This window comes from Poromitra crassiceps (assembly GCF_964638095.1).
Source record: "Poromitra crassiceps genome assembly, chromosome: 15".
Classification (NCBI taxonomy): Eukaryota; Metazoa; Chordata; class Actinopteri; order Beryciformes; family Melamphaidae; genus Poromitra; species Poromitra crassiceps.
The window spans coordinates 34,603,567-34,622,760 of record NC_139634.1 but is presented as its reverse complement, the minus strand read 5'-3'; the positions used below and the strand labels follow the sequence as shown (position 1 = coordinate 34,622,760).

General features: G+C 42.8%; 1 protein-coding gene across 1 annotated transcript in view; it reads right to left on the bottom strand.

Annotated features, from left to right (window-relative positions):
- Positions 1-16,554, bottom strand: part of tapt1a (transmembrane anterior posterior transformation 1a) — a gene marked incomplete at its 5' end in the record, with an annotated part of 34,378 nt that extends 17,824 nt beyond the window's left edge. Inside the window, 3 exons of the mRNA XM_083651687.1 lie at positions 11,177-11,295; positions 14,500-14,630; positions 16,362-16,554. Coding sequence (XP_083507813.1) covers positions 11,177-11,295; positions 14,500-14,630; positions 16,362-16,554 — 443 coding nt within the window. The remainder of the gene's footprint in view (positions 1-11,176; positions 11,296-14,499; positions 14,631-16,361) is intronic.
- Positions 16,555-19,194: the final 2,640 nt, after the last annotated feature.

The following is a 19,194-nucleotide window of genomic DNA, read 5'->3' as shown; positions in this document are numbered from 1 at the left end:
CGCGCGCGCGCACACACACACACGCGCGCGCACGCACGCGCGCGCGCGCACACACACACACACACACACACACACACACACACACACACACACACACACACACACACACACACACACACACACACACACACACACACACACACACACACACACACACACACAGAGGAAGATCAACTTAAAGTATCTGTATTCAAATGCACACATTTACACACACACACACACACGCACGCACGCACACACACAGACAGTTTGATTACATTCACAAATATTTGAATGCATACTTACATGCATGAATACACACAACAGATGCATGCAGGCAGACACACACGCGCACACACACACACACACACACACACACACACACACACACACACACACACACGCAGGGGAAGATCGACATAAGGGTATGTGTCCAAATGTACATAGAGTCCATGGTATGTGCACACATAAAAAAAAAACAATATAATGCCTGAATGTATAGTTAAACATGTTTGCACCCAGATATACACTTCATCATACAGATAGGGAAAAAACTAAAATGCTTTACTATGTAAAATCAGACAAATCTGCTCTTGATTCTTGAGTCCTGATTAATTTAGAATGATACCACAGGTGTGACGACTAGTGCTGGTTCAGATGTTTATGAATGATCACCGCTAACTATTCATCCCATGCAAAGATACAGCTGGACATTCAACACAATGAACACTGTGGGCTGCAAAATCAACACAAGTCTGTCCAAAATGACATATCCAACAATGGGAACGAAAAAGGCAACAACTCTTAAAATAGTGGCTACTAAAACAGTAAAACCCAACGTGAAATTTCTGTTTATCTCCTTCACCATAAGTTGTGTCCTTCATTCATAGGTTTTATCTGCTTTTAGATACATTACTGTTCTTGCTTTTAAGCCGTTTTGTAAAAGCACTTTGTAAAATCTGCTTTTACAAAGTGCAGTGCAAACTACTCGGCAATATAGAAAAACTATTTCTTCTTATGTTACCGAAGACTTTGTGCTTACAACATACTTACGCATTTGAGAATAATAATAACTACCGGCAGCCTATCTTTTAAGAAGTGCACCAATTTGTTCCAAAAATGGATAAACAGCATTTTGGAAAGAAATGCTTCAAGTGGTGGTGTTGGATGAATAAAATAGATGAAGAAAACACACAGGCTAAGCTGTCACAGAACCAGCAAAATATGTCTGTCACTGTTACAAAATGTCTTTGAAACAGAATGCAGCATTCATAATTAATGGCAGTGGCAGCTTAGGAGGATGTAAAAGGCTGACAAATCCGCCTGACTCATTATTTGCTATGTACATAGAATTCACTGTGAGAGGGATGACGGGGCAAAGAGAGCTTCATTTCAAGAGATATAGTTTGCATCATTAAGCGATATGACTGGCCTATGTCAGTATTCATAGCTTTCAAGGGGCGTTACGTGCTGCCGGGAACGCCCACCTGGCGGTCAAAAAACAAACTTGTTCATTCGCTGCCAGCCAAGTCGACTAGGTTCTCACGCAGTGTTTGTTCAGCCGTTTGTACACACGTCTTTGCGGCCAACATTTCCTCAAAGGTAAGCTCAAGTAACGTTACAATAATGATTAAAATACCCCGTTAACGTTACTTGAGCTTACCTTTGATGAAATGTTGGCCGCAAAGACGTGTGTACTTTGATGGTAGCCATTTGCCCTCCCCAGCGACTGAACCACGTCTAATCGCACAAATCCACAACCTCCTCCTGTCTGAGTTTTCTTTCTCCGACGGCATTCTGTAAAAGCACAAGCCAGGCGTGTCTCCTCGTCGGTTTAGTGCAACCGATAGCACAACAGGTAGGCTATGCGGCACTTTGGCTGAACAAACAGCGTGAGTCGACTCGCAGGCAACGGAATGAACAGGTTTTTTTTTGACCGCCAGGTGGGCGTTCCCGGCAGCACGTAACGCCCCTTGAAAGCTAAGAATAGAGACACTGCATGAAATAGGCCACGCCCATCACAGGGGAAAGCGCTCCATTCACTCCCATACACCAGCGTTATTTTGCTTGAATTAAACATAGCTAAAAGCTGTTGTGTGGTGGGCTGCGCAGACAACAAATGTTAAAAAATCACCAATTCAAGTTTTTTTGCACTCCCGAGCAAAACAAGGAAGCCATTGAGAATTGGTGAGAAGAAAAATGTGGACCTAGCTGTCAAGGAAATAAGTTGGACCAACTTATTGGATGAACAATGTATGCTAACAAAATTTGCCGTCGGGCAAAGTTCACTCAGGCTCAGCTCGTCCAACAGTGTGTGTGTGTGTGTGTGTGTGTGCGCGCGTGCGCGTGCATAACTAAATTAGCTGCATAAACCAACTGGCATCACGTTGGCCTGGATGAATAAAACAATGTACCTGTTGAACGAGGCCCAGTTTGATGTTGTGACCTGAACACTTGAGCTTGCTGCATTGGTGAGACAGAGAAGCTTGTTGCTCCTGCAGATAGTGGAGGTGGAGGTGCTCTGCAACAGTTTAGATGTTGTTCCTCCTGCAGATAGTGGAGGTGGAGGTGCTCTGCAACAGTTTAGATGTTGTTCCTCCTGCAGATAGTGGAGGTGGAGGTGCTCTGCAACAGTTTAGATGTTGTTCCTCCTGCAGATAGTGGAGGTGGAGGTGCTCTGCAACAGTTTAGATGAGACAGAGAAGCTTGTTCCTCCTGCAGATAGTGGAGGTGGAGGTGAGAGAAGCTTGTTCCTCCTGCAGATAGTGGAGGTGGAGGTGCTCTGCAACAGTTTAGATGAGACAGAGAAGCTTGTTCCTCCTGCAGATAGTGGAGGTGGAGGTGGAGGTGGAGGTGGAGGTGGAGGTGCTCTGCAACAGTTTAGATGCACGGGTGGTTCTTCAGCTGATTAGACCTGAAGTTTGCCATCAGCCGTCACTCCATTAGGACTTCTCTCTAGTGTGAATGCGTTCATGTGATGTTAGGGCATCTGAGCGACTGAACCTTTTCCCCCTTCGTTCACACCAGAATGGCTTCTCTCCAATGTCAATGAGTTGATGTATTTTTAGGGTATGTGACCGACTGAAGCTGCTCACACATTGTTCACAAGAGTATGTATGGCTACTCTTCAGTGTGAATGTGTTGATGATGTCTTGTTAGGTCATGTGACCAACTGAAGCTGCTCACACACTGTTCACAAGAGTATGTATGGCTACTCTTCAGTGTGAATGTGTTGATGATGTCTTGTTAGGAGGTCATGTGACCAACTGAAGCTGCTCACACATTGTTCACAAGAGTATGTATGGCTACTCTTCAGTGTGAATGTGTTGATGATGTCTTGTTAGGAGGTCATGTGACCAACTGAAGCTGCTCCCACATTGTTCACAAGAGTATGTCAGAATCAGAATCAGAATCAGAAAGACTTTAATGATCCCCAGGGGAAAATTGGGACAAGTTACAGTAGCTCGCTCACAGAACACACATAGCATAAAATAAACAGTAGTAAATGCGATATTAAGCAAAATAAGCAGAATAAGCACAGAACATAGCATATAATAACAGTAGTAAATGCGATAGAAGCAAAAATAAGTAGAATATGTCTAAGTAAGCAAAATACGTAGAGTAAGTATACATTCCGTGCCAATTATCATAATTGCACACTGGACTTATATTAAGTCGGCTTGCCCTATACGTTACACGTGGCTCAGCCAGGCACAGTTAACCTATTGGCTGGCTCAGTCTCAGGGAGACTGAGCGTCTCCGAGGTGCTCTTTTAAGAGGCATTAAATAGACCAATGGCCACAGGCAGGAATGATTTCCTGTGCCTCTCCGTATTGCATCTAGGTGGAATCAGTCTCTCACTGAACGTACTCCTGTGTTTGAATAGCACGCCGTGGAGTGGGTGCGAGTCATTGCTCATGATGGAGCGTAGCCTGGACAACGTTCTCTTCTCTGACACCGCAGCCCAGATCCAGCCCCACAATGTCCCTGGCCTTACGGATCAGTTTGTTGAGTCTGTTGGCATCCGCTGCCTTCAGCCTGCTGCCCCAGCACACAATAGCATACAGGAAGGCACTAGCCACTACCGACTCATAGAACATCCTCAGCATGGTCCGGCAGACGTTGAAGGACCTCAGCCGTCTCAGAAAGTAGAGACGGCTTTGCCCCTTTTTGTAGAGTGCATCAGAGTTCTTAGCCCAGTCTAGTTTATTGTCAATGTACACTCCAAGGTACTTGTAATCCTCCACTATGTCGACACTGACCCCGTGGATTGAAACAGGGGTCACCGGAGCCTTGACCCTCCTCAGGTCCACCACCATGTATGGCTACTCTTCAGTGTGAATGTGTTGATGATGTGTTGTTAGGTCATGTGACCAACTGAAGCTGCTCACACATTGTTCACAGGAGTATGGCCTCTCTCCAGTGTGAATGCGTTGATGTGTTTTTAGGTGATATGACCGTCTGAAGCTGCTCACACATTGTTCACAGGAGTATGGCCTCCCTCCAGTGTGAATGCGTTGATGTTGTTTTAAGTGATGTGGCCGACTGAAGCTGCTCCCACATTGTTCACAGGAGTATGGCCTCTCTCCAGTGTGAATGCGTTGATGTGTTTTTAGGTGATATGACCGTCTGAAGCTGCTCCCACATTGTTCACAGGAGTATGGCCTCTCTCCAGTGTGAATGCGTTGATGTTGTTTTAGGTGATGTAACCGATTGAAGGTGCACCCACATTGTTCACAGATGTATGGCCTCTCTCCAGTGTGGATGCGTTGATGTCTTGTTAGGTTATGTGACCGACTGAAGCTGCTCCCACATTGTTCACAGGAGTATGGCCTCTCCCCAGTGTGAATGCGTTGATGTTGCATTAGGTTATCTGACCGACTGAAAGATGCCCCACACTGCAGACAGCGATGGCGTTTTGGTCTGTTGGCATTTGTTTGTTTCATAGAGATGTAAAGAAAGAGACCAAGACAGTCGTGTAGTGGTGTCTGAAGAACTCTTAATTTATTACCCAATTTCTACCATGTACGGAGCCATCATCAGTGATGATGTCATTAGTGATGTCATCAGTGCCAAACTTGGGCTGTTGAAAGATGTGGGCTTGAACGGTGATGATGTCATCAGTGATGTCATCAGTGCAAACTTGGGCTGTTGAAAGATGCCTCGAATGGGCATGAGTTGCATGAGGTCGCCTGGTTGTTGCTACATGAGGCATGTGGTCCTGGGTCGAAGCTGCCCTTGTTTTATCTGACAGCCACAGTAGTTGAAAATTCGCATTATGGTTTTTAGAATCAAAAAGAATCTGTAGATGATGGATGGCTACCTAACAAAGCAGGTGGAAGACATGTCACTGCCACAATGTACAAGCCCGGGAAAACCCATCCTGATAACATGATCTTACATTCCGTTTCACTCTACGTGTCAGTCTGGACTTACAGCCACACACATCGATTTCAGTGGGCGGAATTACTTGTCCTGACAGACAATTCCTTCAGCCACTCAGCATCGCCAAATCCAATCCAAAAGAGAAACTCCGCTGGTGCGTATACTCTTGTTCTTGTTTAGTTGTTGTTATTGAGTCTAATTCTGTAACAATTGCACTCACTGTATTTACTCTATCGTTAACGTTACTGCTCAACGTTGCTTTGGGAGACGCCATTACTGTTTTGCCAGTGGCAAAACTGATTGGCCGGTTACGTTGTCAACTACGGCGCAGCTCCCTGATTGGTCCAAATTACATTGTAATTTCTGGAAATCGCTGGGGGCGAGTGGAAAGTCCAGACTGATCCTTCTGCAGCTAAATCACTACACACACTAGTTCTAGACCTACTTACTAGTGTATGAGACACGGCAAGAAAACAACTATTCTAACAGCCAATCATCACTTAAATGAACTTACAGTGGCCGTTGTTGTTTAATCTTCCATCACAACAAACGATGGCTTCCCCTTACACATTACCTCCCTAAAAACATGAGAGAGAGAAATAAATGGTGTTTCAGATGACTGAACTGTTTGCTGGCAGGTGTAGATACAGTATCTGAGCTGAACTGTTTGCTGGCAGGTGTAGATACAGTATCTGAGCTGAACTGTTTGCTAGCAGGTGTAGATACAGTATCTGAGCTGAACTGTTTTCTGGCAGGTGTAGATACAGTATCTGAGCTGAACTGTTTTCTGGCAGGTGTAGATACAGTATCTGAGCTGAACTGTTTTCTGGCAGGTGTAGATACAGTATCTGAGCTGAACCTGAACTGTTTGTTGCCAGGTGTAGATACAGTATCTGAGCTGAACTGTTTTCTGGCAGGTGTAGATACAGTATCTGAGCTGAACTGTTTGCTGGCAGGTGTAGATACAGTATCTGAGCTGAACTGTTTGCTGGCAGGTGTAGATACAGTATGTGAGCTGAACTGTTTGCTGCCAGGTGTAGATACAGTTTTTGAGCTGAACTGTTTGCTGGCAGGTGTAGATACAGTATCTGAGATTAACTGTTTGCTGGCAGGTGTAGATACAGTATCTGAGCTGAACCGTTTGCTGGCAGGTGTAGATACAGTATCTGTGCTGAACTGTTTTCTGGCAGGTGTAGATACAGTATCTGAGCTGAACTGTTTGCTGCCAGGTGTAGACACAGTATCTGAACTGTTTTCTGGCAGGTGTAGATACAGTATGTGAGCTATTTTAGGAGCAGCCTGCTCTTTAACTCCAGGCTGAGGGAGGAAGAAAAGAAAGAGGTGTAAATTGGCTTATTAATCAGGTGTCTCAGTCAGTGGAGAATCGGCGCACAGCTGAGCACCCAGCTGTGAAGAGAACATCTGGCTCTGTGTCTCCAAAGCATAACAGAGAGTGACTGGCCACATAATAAAAGAAGAGTTTGTGTTTCTACTACTCTAGCTTATACACTGACTGTACAAACAGCTAGTATGCCTGATTGATTTCCCTGACTAAATCCTGATCACAGAGGAGATCAGGATGAAGAGAAGCAGAGCAGCTGAGATGTGGACTGCTACTCAATATCAGGAAGATGCCCCTGTGATTTTGAACAGTCAGTGTAGTTTGCACTCCTCAGGCTACGGCTCCATCTAGTGGTCGTGTCTGGAGTGATTCATGAAAAGGAGCTATTATAGTCTAGGGTCTCAAAACACAATATGCATTTCAAGATTACATCTTTTCTTTCCTAATCACTATTTATTCATCTTTTTTTTTTTTTTTTTTTTTACAAGATTTTTGGTCAGCGTTAAATTCACACCGAGAGGAGGGGGAGAGGGAGAGGGAGAGGGAGAGAGAGAGAGAGAGAGAGAGAGCGAGAGAGAGAGAGAGAGAGAGAGAGAGAGCGGGAGAGGGGGAGAGAGAGAGAGAGAGAGAGCGGGAGAGGGGGGGAGAGAGAGAGAGAGAGAGAGAGAGAGAGAGAGAGAGAGAGAGAGAGAGAGCGTTACATTCACACTGAGAGGAGGGGGAGAGGGAGAGGGGAGGAGAGAGAGAGAGAGAGAGAGAGAGAGAGTATACATAGAAGAGAGTAGAGGTCGGACTCTCTAAAGTATTGTACAGTACAGGTATCTTCATCAAGAAATGATCATTACTGTCAAGTTAAGTTGTGAAGCCCAAACCTCAGATGCTCAGCCACCAGGTCAAGCATAGCATTTGTAATGATGACTAATATTCTGTGTTTTAAGTTACAGTAAGTAAGGGTTAATGTACGACGAGGTGTACATTATCACTTTTTAAGGGACGACGCGAGAGGCGTGAACCGTCCGAGGCGAAGCCGAGGATGGTTGCCTCCGCGAAGTCCCTTAAAAAGTGATAATGTACACCTCGAAGTGCATTAACCCGCTTATACCATGGTCACTTGCCAACAAAACAATAAGACCAGTCATTTATATTTCCATGTGTAATAAATAAAGCAATCTAAATGGCTAAATGTCTGTTATTCATACTGTAAATCAGTCTTCCACGAAATAAAATAGTCCCTCCCACTATTCCACCACCCTCCGTTTTAAAGCCGACTCAAACGTTAACTTTATCACAGGAATGCGGGTTTAACGATGTTTTGCGTTCTACATTAAATGAAGACATTACCGTTTGGCAGCTTGCTTTATTTTGTATGATAGATACGTATTGGCCAAGTATATTAACATTTAAGAGCGATCGAGTTTCAGGAAGTAACACAGAGCAGCGGGGGCTGTATGTGGTGACATGCAGAGAGAACTCTCTGCGTTAACGTCTGCGGGTCTTATAAGACGTAAATGGCGCGAGGCAGGAGTAGAGTGAAAACTATCTGCTTTCAGTATGTTGGAGTCCAGGTATGTTTTGTACAAGGACGTCTCTCAGTGTGTTGCTGTTTGTTAACTGCCCATTGCGTTGTTTTCTTTTTGTTGATCTCGTCTTTTTCCTCTTTGACTTGATTTGTGCATAGCGGGTGGACCCCTTGATTTGTATCAGTGATAAGAGGCAGCGCGCGCTCTCCCAGAGCGCCTGGCTGCTGGTTGCTGCAAGTTGTAAACAGGAGGTTTGACAGTTGACAGCTGAGAGCCCGGTTTCTGTCAGCTGACCAGAACAGAGCCGGCTTCTCTCAGGAGAGGGAATCTCCGAAACGAAAATTCTCTCTCTCTCTCTCTCTCTCTCTCTCTCTCTCTCTCTCTCTCTCTCTCTCTCTCTCTCTCTCTCTCTCATCTCTCTTCTCTCTCTCTCTCTCTCTCTCTCTCTCTCTCTCTCTCTCTCTCTCTCTCTCTCTCTCTCTCTCTCTCTCTCTCTCTCTCTCTCTCTCTCTCTGTGTCAAAGGCCGGGCTCGTGCACGAGCGAGGGAAATCTCCTCTTTCTCGCCGAGAAGAGCCTGATGACGCGAGGTTAAAAAATCTCCGAAACGAAAATCAAAATTGTAAATAAGAGTTATTTTTGATAAACTGAGCACACAGGGGTGATTTAAATACTTACTTTGACCGACTCAATTTTTTTCTCAAGTTCCAAAATTGTCATATTAACCCTTAACGGGGGTATAGAGCTCAAACTGCTCTCCTGATAACACTGATGAAACTATGGCGCATTGATATGAACGGTGAACAGACCATTTAGCTAGGTGTCCATTATCACTGTACAATATCACTTTTTAATGGACACCTTGCAGCCAATCAGAATCGAGTATTCACCCAGACCATGGTATAACATGTAATAATCCATGTTTGTTCAGGTGTTTTGGACACTACGGCTAAGCCATCTATCTCCCTGTACAGCATCTTCTACCCAACATCTACATGTAACACGCACGCACACGCGCGTGCGTGCGCACACACACACACACACACACACACACACACACACACACACACACACGCACACACACACAGGTCTGTAGCTGCAAAGCTGCTGCAGCTGGCTGTTAATGTAGCTAGCCTGTGCAAAGCAGGTCTCACTATCTCCAACATAGCATTATCTCTGTAGCACACATGTATAGACGGTTTTAACTTGACAACATAAACATTCTAAATTGCCCCTAGCTTACTTCCTGTTGCAGTGTTTGCTAATACAATAGCTGACAGGAAGTAAGCTAGGTTTCAAACTGTTCCCTAGCAACACAATTCCATGAAAGCTGTCTATTGATAGTATTCCGTCACATCACCACACACGGCCATCTTGGTAGGAAAATAACAGTTGATTGTAATAATTGAATAGGTGATTACAATCAAGTGACACAGACAGCCGTGTGTATTGTAGTGCCATATTGGTAGGAAAATGCTTGTGACATCAAGGGAATACTATGAATACTACAGTAAAGAGCAGTAGCCAACTGCGCTACATTCCAGCTAGCCATCGCTGTGTGCCATTCAGCTTAGCCTGGCTGACGTTTCGAGGCATTAAGCACTAGGGTCAGAAAAAGAAGAGGAAGCTTGACTTGTTGCTGTGATACAAAACCTTGTGAGAGAGGCGGACTTGTGACCAGGAAGTGGCTGCTTTGAATCCGTAGAGCAACTGGAGAAATCTGGGCGGGGAAAGAGCACACTCAACAACTACTGTACTCTCCAGCTAAGCATGAGGCCTAAAACTGTGGGAGACCGGTTGTACCGAGCAGGGGGGGGGGGGGGGGGGAGATCAATATGGCGGGTTGTGGCTTTGAGAGTGGAGAATGATGAGTGGTGCCAAGCTGCACATATTAACAGACACGATGGAGATGGGGAGATGCTGGTGAATGTCCGATCCAATTCAGGACAGTGATAGCATTGACAGTATGAGGCAGCGTACCTGCTTCTTCTGCAGTAGGGGCATGTGTGTGCCCTGCAGGGGGAGGAAGGCAAAGGGTGAATCACACAGGCTGGGGTGGGTGGGGGTGGGGCTAGTGACCTTGGATTCTGTTTACTGCTTGGCTAAACATATTGGGCTTCAAAATGTCATACTTTTCCCAGATCTGAATTCCTTGGCTGGAATTTAAAGTTTTGGTCAATGTGTGTTCGGTGTGAAATGTGAGTCACTCTATAGCAGAAGATTACTCCTCACAACAAATAGCACTGTATACAGGATGAATTGACAGTTGCTCTAACAGCGACACAAAATGTGTTGTCATAGATGCACTGGGACTGAACTTTTCCCACCCTCAAAATGTTCGTTTTCCAGACCTCTTGTACAAATCAGAGATGATCAAATTAAGACACCAATGGCATTTTGACGTTAGCAGCAAGACAGCAACACAATCCTGGCACGAGATAGTCTACTTGAGATAGACTACATGAGATAGTCTACTTGAGATAGACTACATGAGATAGTCTACTTGAGAGTGTCTTGTAGGCCGATTTGGTACATGACACTCAAGTCAAATAAATCCCTTTCGTTTTAGTCTTTGACTGGATCCCCACGACCTTTAAAAATATGTCAAAAACAAGACGGTATCATGGGTGTTTTACGTTACTTTCAGACAAAACATGCTTGTTTTCCAAACAAAATACACTTAATAATCTGACCGTCACTTTTTGGTTATTTATGTGTATGTATCTGTTTGTGCTATTTATGTATACATGTTTGTTGCAAATGTTGTTGGTTGTGTGGTGGTTGTGTGATGCTGTGTGATGCTGTGTGAATGTTTTTTTTTTTACATACTGTACATGTAGGCGTGTATATACTGTATACATGCTCATGTTGTTCTTTTAACATGAGTGTGTGTGTGTGTGTGTGTGTGTGTGTGCGTGTGCGTGCGTGCGTGTGTAGACTATACTCTCTTACCTGAAGCCGCAGCATGGCACGGTGAAGAGGCGGAGCAGGGCCAGCAGCACCCTGAGGGGCAGCAGGGTGAAGACGTACAGGAAGGCGTCCGCACACAGGAAGAAGCCAAAGATCATCAGCTGGAAAGATGTACAACACCATATGTCAAAATCCATCCGCTTGGAAGATGCAATGTACATTTTATGTCCGGCAGCAAGACAGAGTAAGATAGGTAGAAAATTATACTACAACTTCTAGGGCCCTATGATTTCTGCAATGCAGAAAACGCAGACAAAATAACAGAATTTGGTAATAAAAAACTGAATCAACCGTAAAACATGGAATAGTGCAGAATTTTCCATAATTTGGCTGAAATTGAAAAAAAGAAAAAAATCAAAAGTAGACCTAATTATTGTAGTAACTGTGGTTGAAAATTGAAGTTCCAGTCGCATTTCCTAATCAATAGTTTATAGTATAATTGCATACACATAATTAATGCTATGAGTTATTAGTCATAAGACATCTCACAAATGCATATTTGCACTATGCAGAGACACATAACTAGCTTATCAAGCAGGAGATTTCTCCCCTTTGCTCTGGCCTTCAGAGTGCTCAGCATGACATTGCAGCCATGAGACAGGAACACTTGCTGATACAGACAGGAGCCCTGTAGGCTCCAAGTCAAGTCATCACCCCTCCTCTCTCTGTTTCTCTCTGCCTTCTTTTGCAGTATAAAGCGTATGTCAAACTGTCAGTCATCACTGAATATTTGGACTCTGTACATTGATCAGATGGTACATTGAGATTCAGTCACTCCTATAATGCAGTTTATAGGAGAATGTTATGGCTTTAAATATACTTTCATAAGACATCTTTCTGGCTCTTGGTTTCATTCATTTGGTTTATATAAGCTGTTATAATTATCATATTGCGGATGAGGAATGGTGAAATTCCATTCTATAACAGTAACTTAAATTATTTCATAATTGTAAAATAGTCCTAGAGAAATAATTCTGTTTTCGATTGGGGTGTTTGGGGGGTCGGTCTTGCGTGGGACCCTTAACTCAGAGGTTCTCAAATGTTTTTCAGCCAAGGACCCCTTACAAGATAGAAAATATTAGGGGTGGGGGAAAAAATCGATTCACCTAAGTATCGCGATTTTTAATGTCACGATTTTTTGGATCGATCTTTTATTCCAGAATCGATAATCGCAAATAAAAAAAAAAAAAAAAAAAATTTTTTTTTTTTTTTTTTTTTGGGTGCTTGCAGTCAGGCCACTCACTGAACAGCAGGCCAGGCGCCGCCTACTGGTTTACTAGTGGTTTTATTACTTTATTAGTTAGTCTGAAGTAATAATTACACTTCAGGGTTAAAGTGGGTGCATCTCATTGTAAAATTGGACTTCAAACGGCCCAAATCTGGCTTCAAACGGCCCAAATTTCACGCGCGTTGGCCCATATCGGCCTGGCCTGCTTGGTATCTAATGCCCGGCCTGAATTATGATCCCAGTCCGCCCCTGTTTTTAACTATATCGCCCAGCCCTACTCATGATATATAATATACAGTCTCTAGTGTATGATTCAACTTTTCCCATGTTCTAATCTAGTGTAAAAAAGCAAACAAACTGAAAAAAGAAAAGAAAAAAATAAACAAAAATCGCAATAAATCGTAATATCGAATCGCAATAATCGTAGAATCGCAATACTTAAGAATCGCAATATAAATCGAATCGGCACCCAAGAATCGTGATAGTATCGAATCGGGAGATAAGTGAATCGGCACAGCCCTAGAAAATATACCGGGGACCCCCTCATTCTGATTTGTGATTTTGGGGCCTGGGCTAAGCTTAATTGTTTCCACGGTAACGTGCTTGACTTTTAAATTGATAGGTTTGTTAGATTAGAATGTAATCCATGAACAATTTTAGATTTAAAGCATACAATATTTTCATTGAACTATGAAGCTTTTGCAAAAAAAAAAGTTGTTATTTTCATTTTCCTGGAAACTTTTCGCGGACCCCCATTTGAGGACCACTGCCTTAACTCACCTCACAACTTGGTTGTCACTTGAGAAACAAGTCGAAGAGACTGTCTGAGTCAAGTCATAAAAAAAGAAGGAAAAAAAGGACCCTAATCCCTAAATTGAAATTAAAATGCAACTGCAACAACAACAACAACAACAACAGCAATAATAATAATAATTATTATTATTATTATTATTATTATTATAGTTTGGGGGGCAACCACACACAGAATACTATACTAGAGAGCCCTAAACTAGTAAACTTATCGTTGTCAAAATAAAGGTTGTTAACTGTAAAAGCTACATAAGAGCTTTTAAGCAAAGATATTTGCTTTAAAGGAAAAATCTAGAATAAATAAGGAACATCTGTGGACAATTTAGGCTAAAGCTAATAACCACCAAACATGAGACAAGAAATACATTAAATTAAGCCTAAATCCAATTATGCAGCAGGCACATACCTTACAAAATTCCCACATAAAAAAAGCCATTTCCGTATCATTTTAGAATGGATATATTGAGAGAAGGGAAGATCTTCTTAACTCCTAACTGGAAAAACAAGAAGGCACTGAGGAAGTATTTGTGGGAGCTGGTGGGTGGGTTTGCTTTTCATTGGTGGAACCGGTTCAGCTTTTCCTGTTGCCCTGTCAGATACCTTGGGGAGGCTGCTTGACATAGCAGGGTCACTGAGGTCTGTGTTTGCACATTCCTCAGTTGCCCCAAGCTAAGAAGGCAAATTCCAACAGATAAGAGCAATGACATTAGCCTAAGGCTTCGGCCCTAAGCAATCACTTATATTGACTCACTTATTCTCAGCGTAATATTAGCAAATTGGGCCCGGGATTTTTGAACAGGGTACATGCAAAACACCATGGGATCATAGGCTAAGGATATAACATGGGTGACATTGCAAAGATGTGATAAATTCCTGGAAAGAGGCACCAAAGTTTCATGCTGCAACACTGCCACCTGGTGGCTCAAGAAAAGAACAATCAAAATATACCAGTGTCAGTACGGCAGCACGTTTTTCTTATTTTACATTGCTGTTTTCCATACATCAATAATTAGTACGGAAAAATGCTGAAGTGTGTGCGTGTGTGTACACAGTATGTGTAGGGGGTTCATGCCTAGGATTTACTGGGGTTTGAACCAGACCCGAAACTGACCTTTGTGGTCTGCAAAATGCTGATATGGCTATGGCTTGTGTGCATTTATGAGAATGACAGCACAGACAGACAGATAGAGCTAAAGAGATGTGGGAGGGGGGGGGGCAGCGACAGAGTCTGGATGTTTCTAATCAGTGGGGACCGCCTGTACGTTACCTTTTCCAGTTCCTTGGGAATACGCATGCATGTGTAAACTTTCTCTCTGCGCTCTTTGTACTTTGCCTCGTTGTGTTCCAGGAAGTAGCCTCTGGTAAGCTCTGTGCACATGAAGCGCGCCAGCGACGGATCTGGAACAACATTGGAGCAACAGTGTTACCACAAGGCCATTGTCTGTCTGCAACAATTACAGCCATGGTTATCAACACAATGAGAGCAAGTGTCAGATTGCAAAGTGAAAGAGAAGGAAATTTCTCTGAATGGTGAAAACTCAGGGCTTTAACAATATTCTCAGCGCACCATTTGGTTCAATTCACCATGCTGGGCTCACAATACAACATTGCATTAGCTGAATATTGCAAAATCAAGTTAAGTGTGTAGGGCAGGCACAGCTAACTGTCTCCTCTCTAACTGGAGAGAGTGGGAACAATGTTTTGCAACTTTGGCATGAACCTACAATATGTATTAATTGTAATATCTTGTTATGGCTAAGCATACATGATTATGTGATGATCATTATGCTAAACACTTTAGAGCAATTATGGCAACAACAGGTGTAATAACAAGAGGTATAAGAAACGTCTCACTAATAAGAAACGTCTCACTATTCTTATTACAGCACTGATGCATTGGGTGCTGCTCATTCTAACTTCACCAAATGGTGCCATTACTGTCTTGGAATCATTACCGCTTGGATTCAACCTGTGAGAACCTGTCAAACCTGTGTTGACATTTGAACACAGATGACATCAAAGTCCCTCAGACATCTCTTGACCAGACAGTGTTAGGTGGGCTCAATTTCAACAGTTTTGCTGTTTGAAGTCTAACCTCGCGCAGAGAGCTGGTGATCAGGGGTGAAACACCAAGATCAAAACCTCTGTGGGGTTGAAGTAAAAAGAGAGTGCAGGGCCAGGCCGAGGGGCTTAAGTAAAGTTAGCACCAAAAGCATGACTGGATTACCAACAGGGTGACCAGGACAGAAGAACGAGGAGCTTCAACCACACTGGGCCACGAGATGGACATTTATTATGTAATTTGCCCTCTGGCTCATATTTGCATACCATCTCAGCTATCAGTGTTTGTGCATTGAGCAATTTTTAGTACCGTTTGCCTAATCTGATGTTCGCTTTGCATGGTAAATATATGCAATGTACAGACTCAGAGTCAAATCATGATCGATGGTACTGTAGTGTCTGGAGGCCATTACACATTACAACATAATCTGTGAATGCCCCAAACAGGGGACTGTGTGAATAACAGCAACCTGCGGGATGTTAAGTTTACTACAGTACATCACTGCTTTAAACTGCCACATCTACAGCAGTACCACAGCATGAATCATGACCGAGTGTTGCGCTTCACTAATGTGATGATAACGTTGCTGCCATAGGTGCGGTTGGTGCAAATTGCAAAAAGTATGCGTACTGTGCTTCAGACAGTAGGCTACTAGCCTACATTGCAGCATACTGTGTGGGAAAACTCAAAAGTTTCACAGATGGCAGGAAACCCTGTGTGCGCAAAAAAACAACGAAAAATGATGTTACATGTACAAGCCAGTTCTGTGAATGGGAACCTAAATTACAATAGACGGTTATTATGGCTAACTTAGGGTGGTTAATACGGGTTAATATTACAGCTAACGTTAACCGTCAATGTCAACAACACATTGACAGCTCGACTCAGCTGACTGACACGAACAGGAGTCGTTATTGTATATTATTGTATTGCTATACTTACTCATACTGCTTCAACATAACCCAAAACATTATGGCACGAGAAGTTAGTAAGCAAGCGAGCTAGCTAAATGACAGTATTTGTAACGTTAGTTAGCTAGTATTACGTTGGGGGGACCCGACGTTTACCTGAGGCTGCGTGCTCCCGTTGCTCCCTCCTGACAGCATTTAGATCGTAAAATCCCAATGTTTCGGGCAATTCTGGCGTTATACCGATTTTACCCGACCTGGCCAAGTCGTCCCACGGCCGTTTCGGTCTCTTCTTTAGCTCCATTTCGGCTTCTTTCTCCTCTGACAGCTCGCTCCCCGACACGTCCGCCATCTTTACTTTGGCCAGCCGCCGCGTCGTCGCTCTGTGCAACGTCATCGCATTCTGTGTAAACATCGACGTCAAAATAATAATAATAATAATAATAATAATAATAATAATATATATATATATATATATATATATATATATATATATATATATATATATATATATGAACAATCTGTTTCACTAAAAAACTACTTTTTTTAGACATTCCCATTTACTTTGTTGTTGTTGTTGTCGTTTGTTGTTGTTGTTGTCGTTGTTATTATTATTATATATATATTATATATATATTATATATATATATAATTATATAATATATATAATTATATATATAATAACAACAACAACAACAACAAAAGTAAATGGGAATGTCTAAAAAAAAGTAGTTTTTTAGTGAAACAGATTGTTCATGAAAATTATTAAAACTAAGTTGTATATTTACAAATGTATCTCTACTTATATTTAATTGCCTGTGATGATCAAGATGTGTGTGGGGGGTGGGGGGTAGGGAGGGTTAAGTGAGCTGAGTTGTCTGTTTGTGTTTGTAGGAGTTATGCACGTTTTTCTGCATGTGTGTAAGTGTAGACAGACGAGACGAGAGAGAGGGAGGGAAAGACGGTGCGTGTGTGTGTGTGCGTGCGTGTGCGTGTGCGTGTGTGTGTGTGTGTGAGAGAGCGAGAGAGAGAGAGAGAGAGAGAGAGAGAGAGAGAGAGAGAGAGAGAGAGAGAGAGAGAGAGAGAGAGAGAGAGAGAGAGTCGTTTGATCCCTTGGGCTAATCGAGTTCTTTAATTAACTGGCGTTTGGTTGACAGACAGATGGCCCTGAACCAAGTTACATAATACATGTCAACAATTAGGCCTATATAATAATAATGACATTTTGGCCCAAGGAAAGGAGACAACTCCCAGCTGATGCTCTTACTACCCAGATTATCAACAGGTAGCGAGATTTTTTTTCCTACAGAGAAAGTAGCCCAGAGTACACGAACACGTGTTGATAGCCTAACATAATGGTCATGTTGGTGGAATATCATGGTGTCCCCATTAAAAACCTCAATGTTTTTACATTACCCAATCTATTCCGCTTGATGGCGCCAAAGTTCCATCATATGCACCTGCTTTTCTAACAGCCTATTGACCAGACACTTTCCAGAGAAGGTAAATCTGGGTCTTAGAGAGCTGATTACTCTGTAATAATTTATTAATATATGAAATAACGTTATAGGAGAAGCAGCACGATTTCAAATGCACAACTGACTTATTGAACATACTGTATATTTAGATTTCACAATAGGTCTATTTAGCTGATGTTCTTACCCAGAGTATGAACAGGTAGACCTAATAGTTCAATGTCTTTCTAAAGGAAACTTCAGCTAAAAATACTAACTGTAATGGATGGACACATTAGGCCTAATTAAAGGAGAAATTCCCCTTCGGATAAGCTTGTTACATATCAATTTGTGTTCAATGCATTGGAAGCTGCGGAAGTGATACTGAAAGCTGTAGTTCCTCGACTGGCCAATTAAGGCTGGCTCCAAAAGTTCCCTGTTTGCCCCATGTTAAAATGCCCATCTTTACAACAGGATTAAGCATGTTTACAGCCTGGTTCAAAACACGGTTTTGGTCTATATAGCTAATTTCACCTTTCAACTGTTCGGGGGTGAAGTTTAGAGTAAAATAGACGATAGAAAAGACTATGTTTTGGACGTGATTGACAGGTCACCTGTCCAGTGATCACGCCCGGGTCTCGTGCCGTCTCGCGTGAGCTGCGCAAGTCAAGAACCCCAAGATGGCGGTGGCCACACTAGGCTTCAAACGGGAGTCCAAAAACCAATGGGTGACGTCATGCTGACTTTGTCTATATTTTTTAGATGTCCTATGATTGAAATCAAATGTGACTGTATGGGCTTATCAATTTCTAGTTTATTGAGGCTATGCTGTGAGTGGAGAAATTGGCCTCTCTTAGTCTTCTGCGATGGCCTTCTCCCTGGTTGAACCTCGGTGCAAAATGGCAGCTCTAGATGAAAAGAAGTCCTCACTCTTTGATTGTGAGGGACTGCCACCAAAACCTGATGACCGTCGAAGTTTCAGATCGCTGAATCATTTTCTGCTATCAAACTCCACTGTAGGTGCTGGACATAATCGCAATATGATGTCACATGGTCTACATTTGGCCATGCATGGAAATAAGAAAAACACACCACCAGACAACAAAGTGGACCCAGGAATGCAAAGCACATCACCAATAGCCATCTTTCAACATTGTTAAACTGTTTTAGGGTGTATTCTTTCTTTTATGATGTAGCGGAATTACCTTTCTGTTAGAGGACACAATCGCTCACCAGGCCAGCCTGTCAAACTGTCATTTGGTCATTTTGGAGGAATGGCAAATAAATTACAAAATCTTCCCAACATTTGAGAAAACCAGGCAGAAAACAAGCCAACAGCATGCACACATGATGCATGTAACCAAACCAAACCCAACTCATTTGTAAGCACGGTTTATTAGCACACATAATGGTAAAGCATACATACCAGACATCAGTTATGACACTAAACACCGCTGCTATATAATGTACAAATGGTGTCTAATAATACTAGGCTCAAACATATTTAGAAATGTGTTAGCTTCCTTACAAATGCACAA